Here is a 17,695-nt window from a genome sequence, read left to right as displayed (position 1 = left end):
AATTACTGGAGTTCTACAGAGATGTATCCTGCCTGTTTGGCCCTGTCCGGGGGTATCATCGGATGGGGCCACAGTGTCTCCTGACCCCTCCTGTCTCAGCCTCCAGTATTTAATGTGTCAGAGGGCTAGGGTTAGTCTGTTATATCTGGAGTATTTATCCTGTATTATCCGGTGTCCTGTGTGAATTTAAGTCTCTAATTCTCTCTCTTTCTTTCTTTCTCTCTCTCGGAGGACCTGAGCCCTAGGACCATGCCTCAGGACTACCTGCCATGATGACTCCTTGCTGTCCCCAGTCTACCTGGCCGTGCTGCTGCTCCAGTTTCAACTGTTCTGCCTGCGGCTATGGAACCCTGACCTGTTCACCGGACGTGCTACCTGTCCCAGAACTGCTGTTTTCAACTCTCTAGAGACAGCAGGAGCGGTAGAGATACTCTCAATGATCGGCTATGAAAAGCCAACTGACATTTACTCCTGAGGTGCTGGCCTGCTGCACCCTCTATAACCACTGTGATTATTATTATTTGACCATGCTGGTCACTTATGAGCATTAGAACATCTTGGCCATGTTCTGTTATAATCTCCACCCGGCACAGCCAGAAGAGGACTGGCCACCCCTCATAGCCTGGTTCCTCTCTAGGTTTCCTCCTAGGTTCTGGCCTTTCTAGGGAGTTTTTCCTAGCCACCGTGCTTCTACACCTGCATTGCTTGCTGTTTGGGGTTTTAGGCTGGGTTTCTGTACGGCACTTTGAGATATCAGCTGATGTAAGAAGGGCTATATAAAAACCTTTGATTTGATTTGATGGTTGTCCTTCTGGAAGGTTCTCCCATCTCCACAGAGGAACTCTAGAGCTCTGTAAGAGTGACCATCGGGTTCTTGGTCACCTCCCTGACCAAGGCCCTTCTCCCCCGATTGCTCAGTTTGGCCGGGTACCCAGCTCTAGGAAGAGTCTTGGTGGTTCCAAACTTCTTCCACTTAAGAATGATGGAGGCCACTGTGTTCTTTGGGACCTTCAATGTTGCTGAAATGTTTTGGTACCCCAGATCTGTGCCTCGACACAATCCAATCTTGGAGCTCAATCAAGTTGTAGAAACATCTCAAGGATGATCAATGGAAACAGGATGCACCTGAGCTCAAATTTTGACTCTCATAGCAAAGGGACTAAATACTTATGTAAATTAAGCTGTTTCTGTATTTGCAAAAATATCTAAAAACCTGTTTTCACTTTGTCATTACGGGGTATTGTGTGTCGATTGCTGAGGATTTTCTCAAGGGGTCTGAATACTTTCCGAAGGCTCTGTACATACAACCCCTAGCGCGAGAGACAGTGTGTTCTAGCTCTGAGAAGTGGATGCCTCAGTGTGCTGTATATTGCAACTGTTCCATTAGCTTTGGCCTGATACTGAGTAGCAGTGTAAACATGGGCATCATATATAGTGCTTTATGACTTGCAGTCCAACAGAGGCTTCAGGCCAAAGATTAACACTGTTAATATAGCTTAGCATGTGGCTAATTCAGAGCTGCAAATCCACTCCTAAAACACTGGATATGTCTAGGGGTCGTGCAGTAACAATGTGAAGGCATTTCACACTACTATATCTAACTGGTGGTTAGCAGGCTTGGCGCCTGTCTCCTGTCTGCTCCCACGGTGGGTTCCCATGCTACTGGCACCCTTCTGGCCCACAGCCTGACCCCCATTTCTCCCTCGTACCGCAGCCCTATTCCCCCCCTCACCTCTCAAAACCTTTCTGACAGAGACACCTGTCAACACCAAACGCTTTCCATTGTCGGTGAAATCAGCTGACGCCTTAAAGTTTTCCGCAGGCTACGACAGAGCTAGGTGGATGGGTAGGGGAAGAATTACACCTCCTGTCGAGGGCGTTGTGTTATATGTTGTGTGTGTCACCTCTTGAGGTGGAAGCGCAGGTATTTAAGCACGGCGGGGCCGGGCAGAAAGGTGCAGCTCATGCAGGTGAGGAGCTGCCAGTAGCGGAGGTGTGCGGCGGTGTGGGGCTGCGGCGTGCAGCTGGTCTGCTTCACCAGCTGGCAGTAGACCTCGTCCCGGAGCGGCCGCAGGTCCAGACAGGTCTGCAGCACGCCCTGGATCAGAGGCACCGGGTCCCGCGCACACTCCAGCTGCTGCAGACAGTTGAAGAGCTTCACCGCTTCCTCCCGCACTGTGGCGTAGCCCTTACCGCGGTGGTCTGTGGGTGGGTGGGGGGGGGTTGGGGGGTGGAGAGAGAGGGAGTCAGTACCAGACCCATAGTATTAGGAATTAGACCAGACTAGACCAGTCAGCATGGTTGAGAATAGATGATCCTGTCTCTGTGAGGTCTCTCGGTGGAACGACTAGGCTTTAGTGGCCGTCTCTCATCATGCCTTATCTAAGATGTCTCACTCACTGGCCTCGACTTGGCACGCAGGCGGTTAGGCATTACAGGTGACTAACTCAATGGTAAGTCCATATGTGAGTCTGTTACAGTGTATCATTACTGGGCATGTCAACGAGCATGTGACAGCATTACTCATATGTGAGTGGGTGTGTGTGTGTGTGTGTGTGTGTGTGTGTGTGTGTGTGTGTGTGTGTGTGTGTGTGTGTGTAACTGCTCGTGTTTTATTGTAGAGTTTACAGGCATGGCACTGACCGCAGGGACTGGTGGTAGCATGGGAGTAGTACTTACAGGTGTGTTCCAGGCTACCGTAAGGGAAGGGCAGCAGGGGGGCATACAGGGGGCTCTGGGTGTGCTTCAGGATGGGGTTGTGCTGGTACATATTATCTACCACCTCAGGGTTAAACTTGTTCTCCTGGAGAAGAAAGACAGAGAGACAGACAGACAGTTAAAGAGAGAGAGAGAGAGAGTGACAGATGAGCTTCCTTGACCTTCCAGCTGACCTGGGAGCAGCACCAAGCAGGGCTGCTATGAGAGAGAGTGTGTTGGGTAACGGGGGCGACTAGGGTCAGTGGGAGTCAGGCCATGGAGCAGGAGGACAGCTATGCCCGCTTTTTAAACACCTGGGGACCCAACAAAACACACCGCCATCATTGACACTATTTCCATGTCTATGTGGTATCTGGCTACAGATGCTACTCTGATTGACAGAAACACATTTTACATGCCGTGTTCATCATTTAGCAGACGCCCCTCTCTCGCTCCAGAGCGAGTTACAGGAGCAATTAGGGTTCAGTGCTTTGCTCAAGGGCACAGACAGATTTTTCACCTAGTCAGCTTGAGGATTCAAACCAGCGACCTTTCGACCAGCAACTGGCCCAACCTCTTAACCGCTAGGCTTTTTGACGCCCTACACAGACGGCATCCACTACTGCAATCCTTGCCTGCACCTGTTGACCATTAGTAATGGTGCCACTGCTCTTCCTCCTTCACCCAATTCACCCTCCTTTGTGGGGCAAAGTTGACACATTCCTCTGAAATGTTTTGGTCAATCTGAACTGGGAGCATGTGGAACACTGGCAGACTGTCTATTGGACAGACACATATAGAACACATTACCATAGGCGAACATACAGTAGCTGTACAGTGCTCAACACTGGGGGACACATTGCGGTCTATGTAGAGGTCGCGAGAGGACACAACGGGATTCATTTATAATCTACAGGATTCCGACAGAACATCCATCCTCATTATGTCCTAAAAATGGACATGTTCCCTTGTCCTTCTCACTCCCTCTCCCTCTCCCTCCCTCCCTCGCGACACAGACTGGAGGTCCAAGGCTGAAACAGTCATCTCTCTTCACCTGCATGTCTGGTGGGACACACATCTACACTCAGAGATAAGCACTTCTCTCACACAAATAACTCCTCTATTCATTCTCCCTCCCTCCCTCCCTCCCTCTCCTGTAGTGTCAGTTGCGTTCAGTAGTGTTCTCCCTCCCTCCCTCCCTCCCTCCATCCATCTCCTGTAGTGTCAGTTGCGTTCAGTAGTGTTCTCCCTCCCTCCCTCCCTCCCTCCATCTCCTGTAGTGTCAGTTGCGTTCAGTAGTGTTCTCCCTCCCTCCCTCCCTCCCTCTCCTGTAGTGTCAGTAGTGTTCTCCCTCCCTCCCTCTCCTGTAGTGTCAGTTGCGTTCAGTAGTGTTCTCCCTCCCTCCCTCCCTCTCCTGTAGTGTCAGTTGCGTTCAGTAGTGTTCTCCCTCCCTCCCTCCCTCGCTCTCCTGTAGTGTCAGTTGCGTTCAGTAGTGTTCTCCCTCCCTCCCTCTCCCTCCCTCCCTCTCCTGTAGTGTCAGTTGCGTTCAGTAGTGTTCTCCCTCCTTCAGTGGGATTCGGCTAGGCTTTGTGTTAAGTGTGAAAAAGAGTGTTGGAAGGAGTGGAGGGGGATTGGAAAGGGGGAGGAAGAGAAGACAGGGGCAACTCTTTAAAAAGCGGGCCCCTCTCTTCCTCCTCCCGCCGAAGTCAAGTGATCGATGGGCACATTTACAAGAATACACACACAACAACACACAAACTCAGAATAGCAAACAAGCAGAGACTAAACACCACTGGGTGAATTCCAAAGTGATGGCAGAGCGTGGTCTGGCTTTTTCTCTTAGACTTTGTCTTAGTGATGAATGAAATCATACTTTAAAAATAGAAGAACTCGCTGTGCCTCATTCAACTGTTAAGTGAGGCATGTTTCTGTGGGCAAACACACGTACACACCCCAGGGCCGGGTCCTAATATGACGCTTTGCCTTGCACACCCTCTTCATCCACCCTTTTGCCTCTAAAAATGACCCGTTCCTTAAAATAGGGCAGAACATTCCGGTGGAACTTTTACGGGGTGCCTCCTCTCCTCTCACAGCTTGGCGGTAATAAGTTCATTCCCTGAAGGCAGCAGCAACGACAGTTGGAGGACACTTTGGACTCGCGGCCCAGTCTGGTCGCACGGTTGCCGCGGTGACAGAGCGGAGGTATAATGTCCGTTGTGTTGCTGCGGTCCGTGTTTGGTGACCCGTGTCATCGGCAGCTTGGCAGTGGTCTGGTCTGGGGCGGGCAGCGAGATGCTGTGAAGCAGTGTGTGTGTGTGTGCGCATGTGTGTGTCTCACCTCAATGTCTCGGATCAGGAGCTGAGTGGGCGTCTCCACGGGGGCTTTTGTGTCGATGACCTTCTGGACAGCGCAGGCCCAGTGCACAGCCTCGTTGAAGTGCTTGGTGTACAGCCTGTAGCAGTGCTTACGCCCATACACTGTGATGCTCCAGTACCCTGAAACACACACACACACACAGAAATTTGTCATCAGTGTATCGTGCAATGAAAGCATGAGTAAACAGAAACGGAACTTTCAAAGAACAATATAGATATAGAGAGCAGAATCCAAGGCCTATACTTATGTAGTAACTTTGGTTTCAGAAAATAAGGAAGCCTGCTCCACTCTCCCTCTCATATGGTCTGAACATGGGACACTCCACATATCTGGTGTGACTCCTGCTTCCTCACAACCTCTCTGGGTTTCACAGAGGTCAGCGGTCACCCCGAGAGGGGCTCCCAACTTTATTAGCCACTAAGCCCCAACCGAAACACAACGACTACAACCAAGTCAGGACAGAGGTGTCCTCTCCTGGCACAACACCTGGCCTAACGTCCTGTAAGAACTGAGAAAGCCCTCTCTCCTCCATGTGCACAGGAAGTAGTAACTGTACTGGACACGCTACAGGCAGTAGCGTTTGTTACCATGTGATCTCCTGCTAGCTACGTGACTTGGCATACTGATTTTTCTTTGTTTAGATTGGTCAAGTTCAAAAGTCAAGTGAGGCTAAAGTGTGTGTGTGTGTGTGTGCGTGCGTGTGTGCATGACCCCATTCACTGCTATTTCACAAGTGAGAGATAGAGAGGTGGAAGAAACAAAAAAAGACTGAACATTTCAATGTATAAAGGGGCAACACAATGCCAGAGAACGCAATAAACCATTCAAATGTAATGTACTAGATACTGGGCCTAAAAGGGGTCTAGTATTGTATTGTATGGTAAGGAGATACTGGGCCTAAAAGGGGTCTAGTATTGTATTGTATGGTAAGGAGATACTGGGCCTAAAATGGGTCTAGTATTGTATTGTATGGTAAGGAGATACTGGCCCTAAAATGGGTCTAGTATTGTATTGTATGGTAAGGAGATACTGGGCCTAAAAGGGGTCTAGTATTGTATTGTATGGTAAGGAGATACTGGGCCTAAAAGTGGTCTAGTATTGTATTGTATGGTAAGGAGATACTGGGCCTAAAAGGGGTCTAGTATTGTATTGTATGGTAAGGAGATACTGGGCCTAAAAGGGGTCTAGTATTGTATTGTATGGTAAGGAGATACTGGGCCTAAAATGGGTCTAGTATTGTATTGTATGGTAAGGAGATACTGGCCCTAAAAGGGGTCTAGTATTGTATTGTATGGTAAGGAGATACTGGGCCTAAAAGGGGTCTAGTATTGTATTGTATGGTAAGGAGATACTGGGCCTAAAAGGGGTCTAGTATTGTATTGTATGGTAAGGAGATACTGGGCCTAAAATGGGTCTAGTATTGTATTGTATGGTAAGGAGATACTGGCCCTAAAATGGGTCTAGTATTGTATTGTATGGTAAGGAGATACTGGGCCTAAAAGGGGTCTAGTATTGTATTGTATGGTAAGGAGATACTGGGCCTAAAATGGGTCTAGTATTGTATTGTATGGTAAGGAGATACTGGCCCTAAAATGGGTCTAGTATTGTATTGTATGGTAAGGAGATACTGGGCCTAAAAGGGGTCTAGTATTGTATTGTATGGTAAGGAGATACTGGGCCTAAAATGGGTCTAGTATTGTATTGTATGGTAAGGAGATACTGGCCCTAAAATGGGTCTAGTATTGTATGGTAAGGAGATACTGGGCCTAAAAGGGGTCTAGTATTGTATTGTATGGTAAGGAGATACTGGGCCTAATAGGGGTCTAGTATTGTATTGTATGGTAAAGAGATACTGGCCCTAAAATGGGTCTAGTATTGTATTGTATGGTAAGGAGATACTGGGCCTAAAAGGGGTCTAGTATTGTATTGTATGGTAAGGAGATACTGGCCCTAAAAGGGGTCTAGTATTGTATTGTATGGTAAGGAGATACTGGGCCTAAAAGGGGTCTAGTATTGTATTGTATGGTAAGGAGATACTGGGCCTAAAATGGGTCTAGTATTGTATTGTATGGTAAGGAGATACTGGGCCTAAAATGGGTCTAGTATTGTATTGTATGGTAAGGAGATACTGGGCCTAAAAGGGGTCTAGTATTGTATTGTATGGTAAGGAGATACTGGGCCTAAAAGGGGTCTAGTATTGTATTGTATGGTAAGGAGATACTGGCCCTAAAAGGGGTCTAGTATTGTATTGTATGGTAAGGAGATACTGGGCCTAAAAGGGGTCTAGTATTGTATTGTATGGTAAGGAGATACTGGGCCTAAAAGGGGTCTAGTATTGTATTGTATGGTAAGGAGATACTGGGCCTAAAATGGGTCTAGTATTGTATTGTATGGTAAGGAGATACTGGGCCTAAAAGGGGTCTAGTATTGTATTGTATGGTAAGGAGATACTGGCCCTAAAATGGGTCTAGTATTGTATTGTATGGTAAGGAGATACTGGGCCTAAAAGGGGTCTAGTATTGTATTGTATGGTAAGGAGATACTGGGCCTAAAAGGGGTCTAGTATTGTATTGTATGGTAAGGAGATACTGGGCCTAAAAGGGGTCTAGTATTGTATTGTATTGTAAGGAGATACTGGGGCTAAAAGGGGTCTAGTATTGTATTGTATTGTATTGTAAGGAGATACTGGGCCTAAAAGGGGTCTAGTATTGTATTGTATGGTAAGGAGATACTGGCCCTAAAAGGGGTCTAGTATTGTATTGTATGGTAAGGAGATACTGGCCCTAAAATGGGTCTAGTATTGTATTGTAAGGAGATACTGGGCCTAAAAGGGGTCTAGTATTGTATTGTATGGTAAGGAGATACTGGGCCTAAAAGGGGTCTAGTATTGTATTGTATGGTAAGGAGATACTGGCCCTAAAAGGGGTCTAGTATTGTATTGTATGGTAAGGAGATACTGGCCCTAAAATGGGTCTAGTATTGTATTGTATGGTAAGGAGATACTGGGCCTAAAAGGGGTCTAGTATTGTATTGTATGGTAAGGAGATACTGGGCCTAAAAGGGGTCTAGTATTGTATTGTATGGTAAGGAGATACTGGGCCTAAAAGGGGTCTAGTATTGTATTGTAAGGAGATACTGGGCCTAAAAGGGGTCTAGTATTGTATTGTAAGGAGATACTGGGCCTAAAAGGGGTCTAGTATTGTATTGTATGGTAAGGAGATACTGGGCCTAAAAGGGGTCTAGTATTGTATTGTAAGGAGATACTGGGCCTAAAAGGGGTCCAGTATTGTATTGTAAGGAGATACTGGGCCTAAAAGGGGTCTAGTATTGTATTGTATGGTAAGGAGATACTGGGCCTAAAAGGGGTCTAGTATTGTATTGTATGGTAAGGAGATACTGGCCCTAAAAGGGGTCTAGTATTGTATTGTATGGTAAGGAGATACTGGCCCTAAAAGGGGTCTAGTATTGTATTGTATGGTAAGAAGATACTGGGCCTAAAAGTGGTCTAGTATTGTATTGTATGGTAAGGAGATACTGGCCCTAATAGGGGTCTAGTATTGTATTGTATGGTAAGGAGATACTGGCCCTAAAAGTGGTATAGTATTGTATTGTATGGTAAGGAGATACTGGGCCTAAAAGGGGTCTAGTATTGTATTGTATGGTAAGGAGATACTGGGCCTAAAAGTGGTCTAGTATTGTATTGTATGGTAAGGAGATACTGGGCCTAAAAGGGGTCTAGTATTGTATTGTATGGTAAGGAGATACTGGGCCTAAAAGGGGTCTAGTATTGTATTGTATGGTAAGGAGATACTGGGCCTAAAAGGGGTCTAGTATTGTATTGTATGGTAAGGAGATACTGGGCCTAAAAGGGGTCTAGTATTGTATTGTATGGTAAGAAGATACTGGCCCTAAAAGGGGTCTAGTATTGTATTGTATGGTAAGGAGATACGGGCCCTAAAAGGGGTCTAGTATTGTATTGTATGGTAAGGAGATACTGGGCCTAAAATGGGTCTAGTATTGTATTGTATGGTAAGGAGATACTGGGCCTAAAAGGGGTCTAGTATTGTATTGTATGGTAAGGAGATACTGGGCCTAAAAGTGGTCTAGTATTGTATTGTATGGTAAGGAGATACTGGGCCTAAAAGGGGTCTAGTATTGTATTGTATGGTAAGGAGATACTGGGCCTAAAAGTGGTCTAGTATTGTATTGTATGGTAAGGAGATACTGGGCCTAAAAGGGGTCTAGTATTGTATTGTATGGTAAGGAGATACTGGGCCTAAAAGTGGTCTAGTATTGTATTGTATGGTAAGGAGATACTGGGCCTAAAATGGGTCTAGTATTGTATTGTATGGTAAGGAGATACTGGCCCTAAAATGGGTCTAGTATTGTATTGTATGGTAAGGAGATACTGGCCCTAAAAGGGGTCTAGTATTGTATTGTATGGTAAGGAGATACTGGCCCTAAAAGGGGTCTAGTATTGTATTGTATGGTAAGAAGATACTGGGCCTAAAAGGGGTCTAGTATTGTATTGTATGGTAAGAAGATACTGGCCCTAAAAGGGGTCTAGTATTGTATTGTATGGTAAGGAGATACTAGCCCTAAAAGGGGTCTAGTATTGTATTGTATGGTAAGGAGATACTGGCCCTAAAAGGGGTCTAGTATTGTATTGTATGGTAAGGAGATACTGGCCCTAAAAGGGGTCTAGTATTGTATTGTATGGTAAGGAGATACTGGCCCTAAAAGGGGTCTAGTATTGTATTGTATGGTAAGGAGATACTGGCCCTAAAAGGGGTCTAGTATTGTATGGTAAGGAGATACTGGCCCTAAAAGGGGTCTAGTATTGTATTGTATGGTAAGGAGATACTGGGCCTAAAAGGGGTCTAGTATTGTATTGTATGGTAAGGAGATACTGGCCCTAAAATGGGTCTAGTATTGTATTGTATGGTAAGGAGATACTGGCCCTAAAAGGGGTCTAGTATTGTATTGTATGGTAAGGAGATACTGGGCCTAAAAGGGGTCTAGTATTGTATTGTATGGTAAGAAGATACTGGCCCTAAAAGGGGTCTAGTATTGTATTGTATGGTAAGAAGATACTGGCCCTAAAAGGGGTCTAGTATTGTATTGTATGGTAAGGAGATACTGGCCCTAAAAGGGGTCTAGTATTGTATTGTATGGTAAGGAGATACTGGCCCTAAAAGGGGTCTAGTATTGTATTGTATGGTAAGGAGATACGGGCCCTAAAAGGGGTCTAGTATTGTATTGTATGGTAAGGAGATACTGGGCCTAAAATGGGTCTAGTATTGTATTGTATGGTAAGGAGATACTGGGCCTAAAAGGGGTCTAGTATTGTATTGTATGGTAAGGAGATACTGGGCCTAAAAGTGGTCTAGTATTGTATTGTATGGTAAGGAGATACTGGGCCTAAAAGGGGTCTAGTATTGTATTATATGGTAAGGAGATACTGGGCCTAAAAGTGGTCTAGTATTGTATTGTATGGTAAGGAGATACTGGGCCTAAAAGGGGTCTAGTATTGTATTGTATGGTAAGGAGATACTGGGCCTAAACGTGGTCTAGTATTGTATTGTATGGTAAGGAGATACTGGGCCTAAAATGGGTCTAGTATTGTATTGTATGGTAAGGAGATACTGGCCCTAAAATGGGTCTAGTATTGTATTGTATGGTAAGGAGATACTGGCCCTAAAAGGGGTCTAGTATTGTATTGTATGGTAAGGAGATACTGGCCCTAAAAGGGGTCTAGTATTGTATTGTATGGTAAGGAGATACTGGCCCTAAAAGGGGTCTAGTATTGTATTGTATGGTAAGAAGATACTGGGCCTAAAAGGGGTCTAGTATTGTATTGTATGGTAAGAAGATACTGGCCCTAAAAGGGGTCTAGTATTGTATTGTATGGTAAGGAGATACTGGCCCTAAAAGGGGTCTAGTATTGTATTGTATGGTAAGGAGATACTGGCCCTAAAAGGGGTCTAGTATTGTATTGTATGGTAAGGAGATACTGGCCCTAAAAGGGGTCTAGTATTGTATTGTATGGTAAGGAGATACTGGCCCTAAAAGGGGTCTAGTATTGTATGGTAAGGAGATACTGGCCCTAAAAGGGGTCTAGTATTGTATTGTATGGTAAGGAGATACTGGCCCTAAAAGGGGTCTAGTATTGTGTGGTAAGGAGATAAGGAGGGACTCCTCTGCTGGGACAGACATACTCAGAGGCTCATAGAGGAACACAGACAGAACACACAGCCACCAGTGAGCTGTACTTAGACTAAGGGCAGGACAAAACAGACGAAAAAGCAAAACAAGGTACACACTTCTCTGCAGGAAAGTCCCAGAGCAGATTTAGGGGAATGTTTGGGTTAGGTATTATTTCTCCTGGAGGTTTTAAGTGGTCGTCTAAAGTCAGCAGGCGATGGTACAATCCCCTCCATACAGACACAGAGGGCCTTGTGTGCTTGTGCGTGTCGTGGGCGAGTAATAGAATAACTCCTAGTCCGAGTCACACACACCACCCCCCCCCCCCCCCCCCCTCTCTCTCTCTCTTCACACAACAATAGCATTTCACCTGTATTTCCTTTCCGATTCCTGTCATTCAGGGTGTTAAATGGTAAAGGGTCATTCTGGTGCTGATGACTCAGAAGGTTCCAGAGAAACCCAAGTTGTGGAGAGAAAAGTGGACTGGGTTTTCCAGACTTCCTCTGGGTGTACTGGGCTTACAGGAACTGAGAGGAGACCGGAAATCCTCACATTATGACTGCTTTGAGATCTTTACCAATATTTGATCATTGAGCCAATACGGAACTTACTATGTGGGGCTTAGTTATCCAAACAGGGAATTTGGGATGGCGTATATATATATATATATATATATAAATAAGAGAGAGAGACAGTGGGAGACAGAGAGAGAGAGAGAGAGTGTGTGTGTCTATACATGCCAGCACTCACCCGTCTCCTTGAAGGTCTGTTTGTCTGGCCAGATGACAGAGCAGAGGTTGGTGAGCACCAGTGTTCCCAGTCTGCGGGCTCCTCTCTCTGAGCTGCTGTAGTAGTCTAAGGAGTCCTGGCTCAGTACAAACCAGTAGCACCGCTGCTTGATCCAGCTTCCACGCACCTCCCGGAACAGCCAGCCTACAACACACGCACAATGAATGTGTGTGATTTCACCTTTATTTAACCAGGTAGGCCAGCTGAGAACAAGTTCTCATTTACAACTGCGACCTGGCCAAGATGAAGCAAAGCAGTTCATGTTATCAAAAAGGCAGCCTCATCCAAAAATATCTGCACATGATAGTGTGTGTGTGTATGTTTTTGCGCATGTGCCTCTGTGTGTGTGTGTGTGTTTCCGAGTGTGTGCATCTGTGTGTGTGCGCCTTATTTGGTTGAATGGAAGGGTTAATTGGTTTGGGCTGAACATAATCACTAAGAGGTAGAACCCATCGGACATAAAATATGTCTGTAACATGCAGAACAGGTTAAAAATAACGGCAGCTAATGGTATAGTCAGACATTAAGGCCTGTGTGCCTGCCACCAGGATAATTACAGCTGTAAAAAACACACAAAGAAGAAAACGGGAGGTTGGAGAACAGTCGCTGGTGGTTGAGTAGCAGGAAGAGAACTGGTGGACTGATCTGTCATTAACGCCCAGAGAAGGAGGGAGGGAGGGAGGGAGGCTGATACATTCTCCTGGCTCCATTCACCATTCCACCCCCGTCACATAACCATGGCCCTCAGAACTGGGTGGTGTTCAGTAGGCACAGAACGAGACAAAATGTTTTGTAACTGACCTGAATTTGTCCAATAAAAATGGTAATTTTCCATTTCATAACGGTTTGTGTTTGGTCTCTACTGAACAGGATCCTGGGCTGCAGTGTCCAGCTTTACATGAAGGGGATGTACACTACATGGCCAAAAGTATGTGGACACCTGCTCGTCGAACATCTTGTACCAAAACCATGGGCATTCATATGGAGTTGCTCCCCCCTTTGCTGCTATAACAGCCTACACTCTCCTGGGAAGACTTTCCACTAGATGTTGCAACATTGCTACTGGGAATTGCTTCCATTCAGCCACAAAAGCATTAGTGAGGTCAGGTACTGATGTTGGGCAATTAGGCCTGGCTCACAGCCGGTGTTCCAATTCATCCCAAAGGTCAGGGCTCTGTACCACTTTGCGGCTGAGCCGTTGTTGCACCTAGACGTTTCCACTTCACAATAACAGCACTTACAGTTGACCGGGGAAGCTCTAGCAGGGCAGAAATTTGATGACCTGACTTGTTGGAAAAGTGGCATCCTATGACGGTTCCATGTTGAAAGTCACTGAGCTCTTCAGTGAGGCCATTCTACTGCCAATGGTTGTCTATGGAGATTGTATGGCTGTGTGCTCAATTTGATACACCTGTCAGCAACGGGTGTGGCTCAAATAGCCGAATACACTAATTTGACGGGGTGTCCACATACTTATGTATATATAGTGTACTACCCGTGTCCAGAGGGGAAAGTGGTTGTAGTGTTACCAAACACCAGGCATGCAGCACCCCATAGAGTGTCCCCCAAACGGCACACTGTCCCCTGTGTAGTACACTACCTTTGACCAGGGACCATTGGGCTCAAAAAGTAGTGCACTATATAGCGAATAGGGTGCCATTTGGGACACAACCTGTGTGTGCAAACTGTTCCCTCTAAATATTTAATCTCATAGAGCTGAGGGTAAATAAACCGGGGTTGGCGAAGCTCTGGCCAGGGGATGCCCAGAGAGAGAGAGGAAGAGGGTGCAAGGGATGGATAGGGGTGGCGGTGAGAGGGAGGGGTAAAACGAGAGAGAGCAGTCAGAGTTCAAAGTGAGGGCTGATGGATAGGCTGGCAGCGGGCCCTGGCTGGTCACCTGGCCCAAAGCTGGAGCAGGGCGCTATGGTGAGGGCAGGGTTATGTGGCTGTGCCATCTGTTGAGTGTGTGTGTGCGTGCGTGTGTGCGTGTGTTTATGGGAACAGCAGTGCCATGTTCATTGGGCTAACTTCTTAGAACAGCTCTGACGACCGAGCAGCTTCCTCTGTGGTTAGCAAGCTGCATGCCACCTGTCAGCTCTCCCTCGCTTTCCCTACAGCTCTTTTCTCTTCGCTCAGGCTCTCCCTCTTTCATCGCCCCCCCCCCCCGCACCAGCTCCCCTTTTTCCTGCCGTAAAGTGCTTTTCCCTACATGCAGAGCCCCCATTGCTACCATCCCCCATGTTACAACCCATAGACCTGGAGGGGGGAAGTCGAAGTGGGAGTCTACACACGTCTCATTCTGTTTCCCCTTCCCTAGTGGCAGCCTGGAACACACTATAAACCCACCCAATACAGTCCCCAGGTACTTCATGTGGAGTAAAGGAGCAAGAGCATAAAAATTAACAGGAGCATAAAAACCAACATGAAATGGGTAAATAAAAAACTATGAGGTAAGACAGGACGGGATTGGGTGGGGTGGATGATTGGGTAGGGGGTAGAGGGATGGAGGGGTGTGGGTGGACTGGTTAGCGGAGACCTGGGAGGCATGTCCTCTGTCAGTCACACAGGATGTCCTGCAGCTGCTCTTTTTGAGACAGTGAGATAGAGAGACGGCCGACTTCGGAGGGAGAGAAGAAGGAGAGAGAGAAAGAAAGAGAGAGAGAGCGAGCGAGCGGAAGAGAGGGAGAGAGAAAAGTAGAGAAAGAGAAGGAAAGGCAGTGAGGGGGAGAGAGAGAGACATTGAGAGAGAAAGGGTGAAACAAGAGTCCCGGTCAGGACCCCCTGCCTACCCTTCCCCTCCCCCCGCGGTCCTCCATCTGGATCCCATCTCCCTGGCCTGCTAATGCGTCCCCCGGGGGCCACGGCTCGCCCTTAATTTGTTTCATTTGTGACCCCAGACCCCTAATGCTGGCCCTGCCCCCTGAAACACAAATTGAGCAAACACTGGAGTCTGTCTCCCTCTGGCTCTGCTCTGTCCTTCTATCTCTGTGTGTACATTCTGTTTGTTCTGGAGATTTGGGGGAGATTAAAAAGCATCTGATAACAAACCGTCATCCATAAAGGCGCAGAGCGTTAATGAGCTTCACCACTAGGATTATGGGCTGAGCTGAATTAGACAGAGATCCAAACAGAAAGGGAAACGATTGCAATTGAGTAGACTGAATCCCTTTCCAAATGACTGGAGTACTGGCCACTCTTAAGTGGTATGTAGCTAAAATTGTTCAGTTTTCCCGCGCATGAACAAACAGAGGAATGTAATTTATGCTCGCTACTGCATTCTGTCTAGGAGTTTCTCACTCCTTCGCTACGTCAATCTCTCTCTCTATATCTCTTTTCCTCTCTGTCTGTCTCGGCACGGTTGATGGCCTATTTTAGACAGCGAGGCGACCCTTGGCCCCAGTTGCCTGAGGATGTCCCATTGAACACCACGCCAAACAGCTAGGGACACCCTAGCTCCAGGACATTTGAAAATATATCCCTGCACACAACAAGGGCATGAACAGAGCAAGGCCTTCACATGTCCTGGAGCGTCAGTGGTGCTGGAGATGGTGGTGGTTGGTGGGGAAGACGGCCCGACTGAAGAGAAGAAATGCCAAGGCACACAGCCAGCCCAGGGGCCCAGGGGAAGTATCCGTCCTCCGATTGGGAAGGAATGCACCCCCCCTAACCCCATTGCCTGCCCCTCTGCCCGGTCTCAGACATCGGAACAGAGGGAGGAGGGGTGCAGCCAGCCCGTCGGCCAGGGGTGCTGCATGGTAACTGCTGTCCGAATTAGCCGATCAGGCTGCCGCCATCCCAAAGAGGACGTAACTTATCCAAGCACTGGCATTTTACTGCAACCGTTTCGGTAGCAGGAAAAGCACACATGAATAGCCTGTGAGATCACTCCTCAAAAAGCGTCAGGCTCGCAAGGCTCTTAATGCCGCTGATGGCCATCATTACATGATTACTGGGGGAAGGGTGTTGTGTGTGTGTGTGTGTGTGTGAGGGCTTAGCCGTGGACCGTGAAGTGTACAGTACAGTAGTACAGTATGGCCTACTTATTCAGTGATAACACCGCAAACATGCACGGAGCTCAAGCTCGGCTAACGCTCTCGGACGAGTGAACGTCATCATCCCACAGACTGTTATTACTGTACATGCAAATCACTGGAGCTGGGACACAACAGCCACACAGAGAGAAAGCAGAGAGAGAGCGAGAGAATAGAGGGATGGTGTAGGGGTGTGTCAGCCAGGCAGGCTCACCTTTGACCAGCAGCTCGGGGTCTTCTTCAAGGCCCATCTTGCTCTTCTCTATGATCAGACTCTTCATCTCATCAGGAACCTCTGACAGACTGTGTCTGGGTGAGACAGAGAGAGGTGGTAAATAACAGCATCATACACTCCCACAGTCAAGGCACCCCCCCCCCCCCCCCCCCCCCCCCACACCCTATTGGCTCTGAGTCGAGGGGAGGAGGGTAACCCCACACAACCTGTGCCCACCCTAAGCCTCTCTGACACCCTAAGTGAGAGCGGAGAGGGGGACAAGTTGAAGTGCTGTGAATATCGTTCCCTCCACCCCTCCCCTCCCCAGCTGCATGCATTCCACGCCACTGTGGACAGCTCGTCTCTCTTTAATTGGTTTGGCTGGCGGGCACAGCGGAGTGGAGGGAAGCGGAGGACTGAAAATAAAACGTGACAGAGCGACGCCGGACTGACTCAAAGCCAGCCAGGCAGTCGCAGGCCAGAGAGAGAGAGAGAGAGAGGACTGACTCAAAGCCAGCCAGGCAGTCGCAGGCCAGAGAGAGAGAGAGGACTGACTCGAAGCCAGCCAGCCAGGCAGTCCCAGGCCAGAGAGAGAGAGGACTGACTCGAAGCCAGCCAGCCAGGCAGTCACAGGCCAGAGAGAGAGAGAGAGAGGACTGACTCGAAGCCAGCCAGCCAGGCAGTCACAGGCCAGAGAGAGAGAGAGGACTGACTCAAAGCCAGCCAGCCAGGCAGTCGCAGGCCAGAGAGAGAGAGAGGACTGACTCAAAGCCAGCCAGCCAGGCAGTCGCAGGCCAGAGAGAGAGAGAGGACTGACTCAAAGCCAGCCAGCCAGGCAGTCGCAGGCCAGAGAGAGAGAGAGGACTGACTCAAAGCCAGCCAGCCAGGCAGTCGCAGGCCAGAGAGAGAGAGAGGACTGACTCAAAGCCAGCCAGCCAGACAGTCGCAGGCCAGAAAGAGAGAGAGGACTGACTCAAAGCCAGCCAGCCAGGCAGTCACAGGCCAGAGAGAGAGAGAGGACTGACTCAAAGCCAGCCAGCCAGGCAGTCGCAGGCCAGAGAGAGAGAGAGGACTGACTCAAAGCCAGCCAGCCAGGCAGTCGCAGGCCAGAGAGAACGAGAGGACTGACTCAAAGCCAGCCAGCCAGGCAGTCGCAGGCCAGAGAGAGAGAGAGAGTTCAAAGGGTTACACTGTTGTCAGCTAATCGAAACCCATAACAAACATCAAAAACATCTGGGAATTATGGGGAAACTGTTGTGAAATGCTCTCTCTCCTCTCTCTCTCTCTCTCAACTGCCACGGTCAAAGAAGCCTTGTAAAAAGAAAAGCCACCAGTCATGGTGGTAGCGAGGACTTTGGACTGCAAAGTGACATTCGTTTCAGA

General features: G+C 47.9%; 1 protein-coding gene across 2 annotated transcripts in view; it reads right to left on the bottom strand.

The window, feature by feature from the left end:
• The window catches only part of LOC139364689 (unconventional myosin-X-like), a 51,662-nt gene that overhangs the window by 10,393 nt on the left and 23,574 nt on the right, over nt 1-17,695 (bottom strand). For both annotated transcript variants that reach the window (XM_071101640.1, XM_071101641.1), the window contains exons 3-7: nt 16,313-16,407; nt 12,029-12,211; nt 5,036-5,193; nt 2,680-2,803; nt 1,905-2,202 (exon numbers count right to left, since the gene is read on the bottom strand). In XM_071101640.1, coding sequence (XP_070957741.1) covers nt 1,905-2,202; nt 2,680-2,803; nt 5,036-5,193; nt 12,029-12,211; nt 16,313-16,407 — 858 coding nt within the window. The remainder of the gene's footprint in view (nt 1-1,904; nt 2,203-2,679; nt 2,804-5,035; nt 5,194-12,028; nt 12,212-16,312; nt 16,408-17,695) is intronic.

Source organism: Oncorhynchus clarkii, chromosome 13 (assembly GCF_045791955.1).
Source record: "Oncorhynchus clarkii lewisi isolate Uvic-CL-2024 chromosome 13, UVic_Ocla_1.0, whole genome shotgun sequence".
NCBI lineage: Eukaryota > Metazoa > Chordata > Actinopteri > Salmoniformes > Salmonidae > Oncorhynchus > Oncorhynchus clarkii.
Note: the sequence above shows the minus strand (reverse complement) of the source record. Positions and strands in the feature narration are given on the sequence as shown.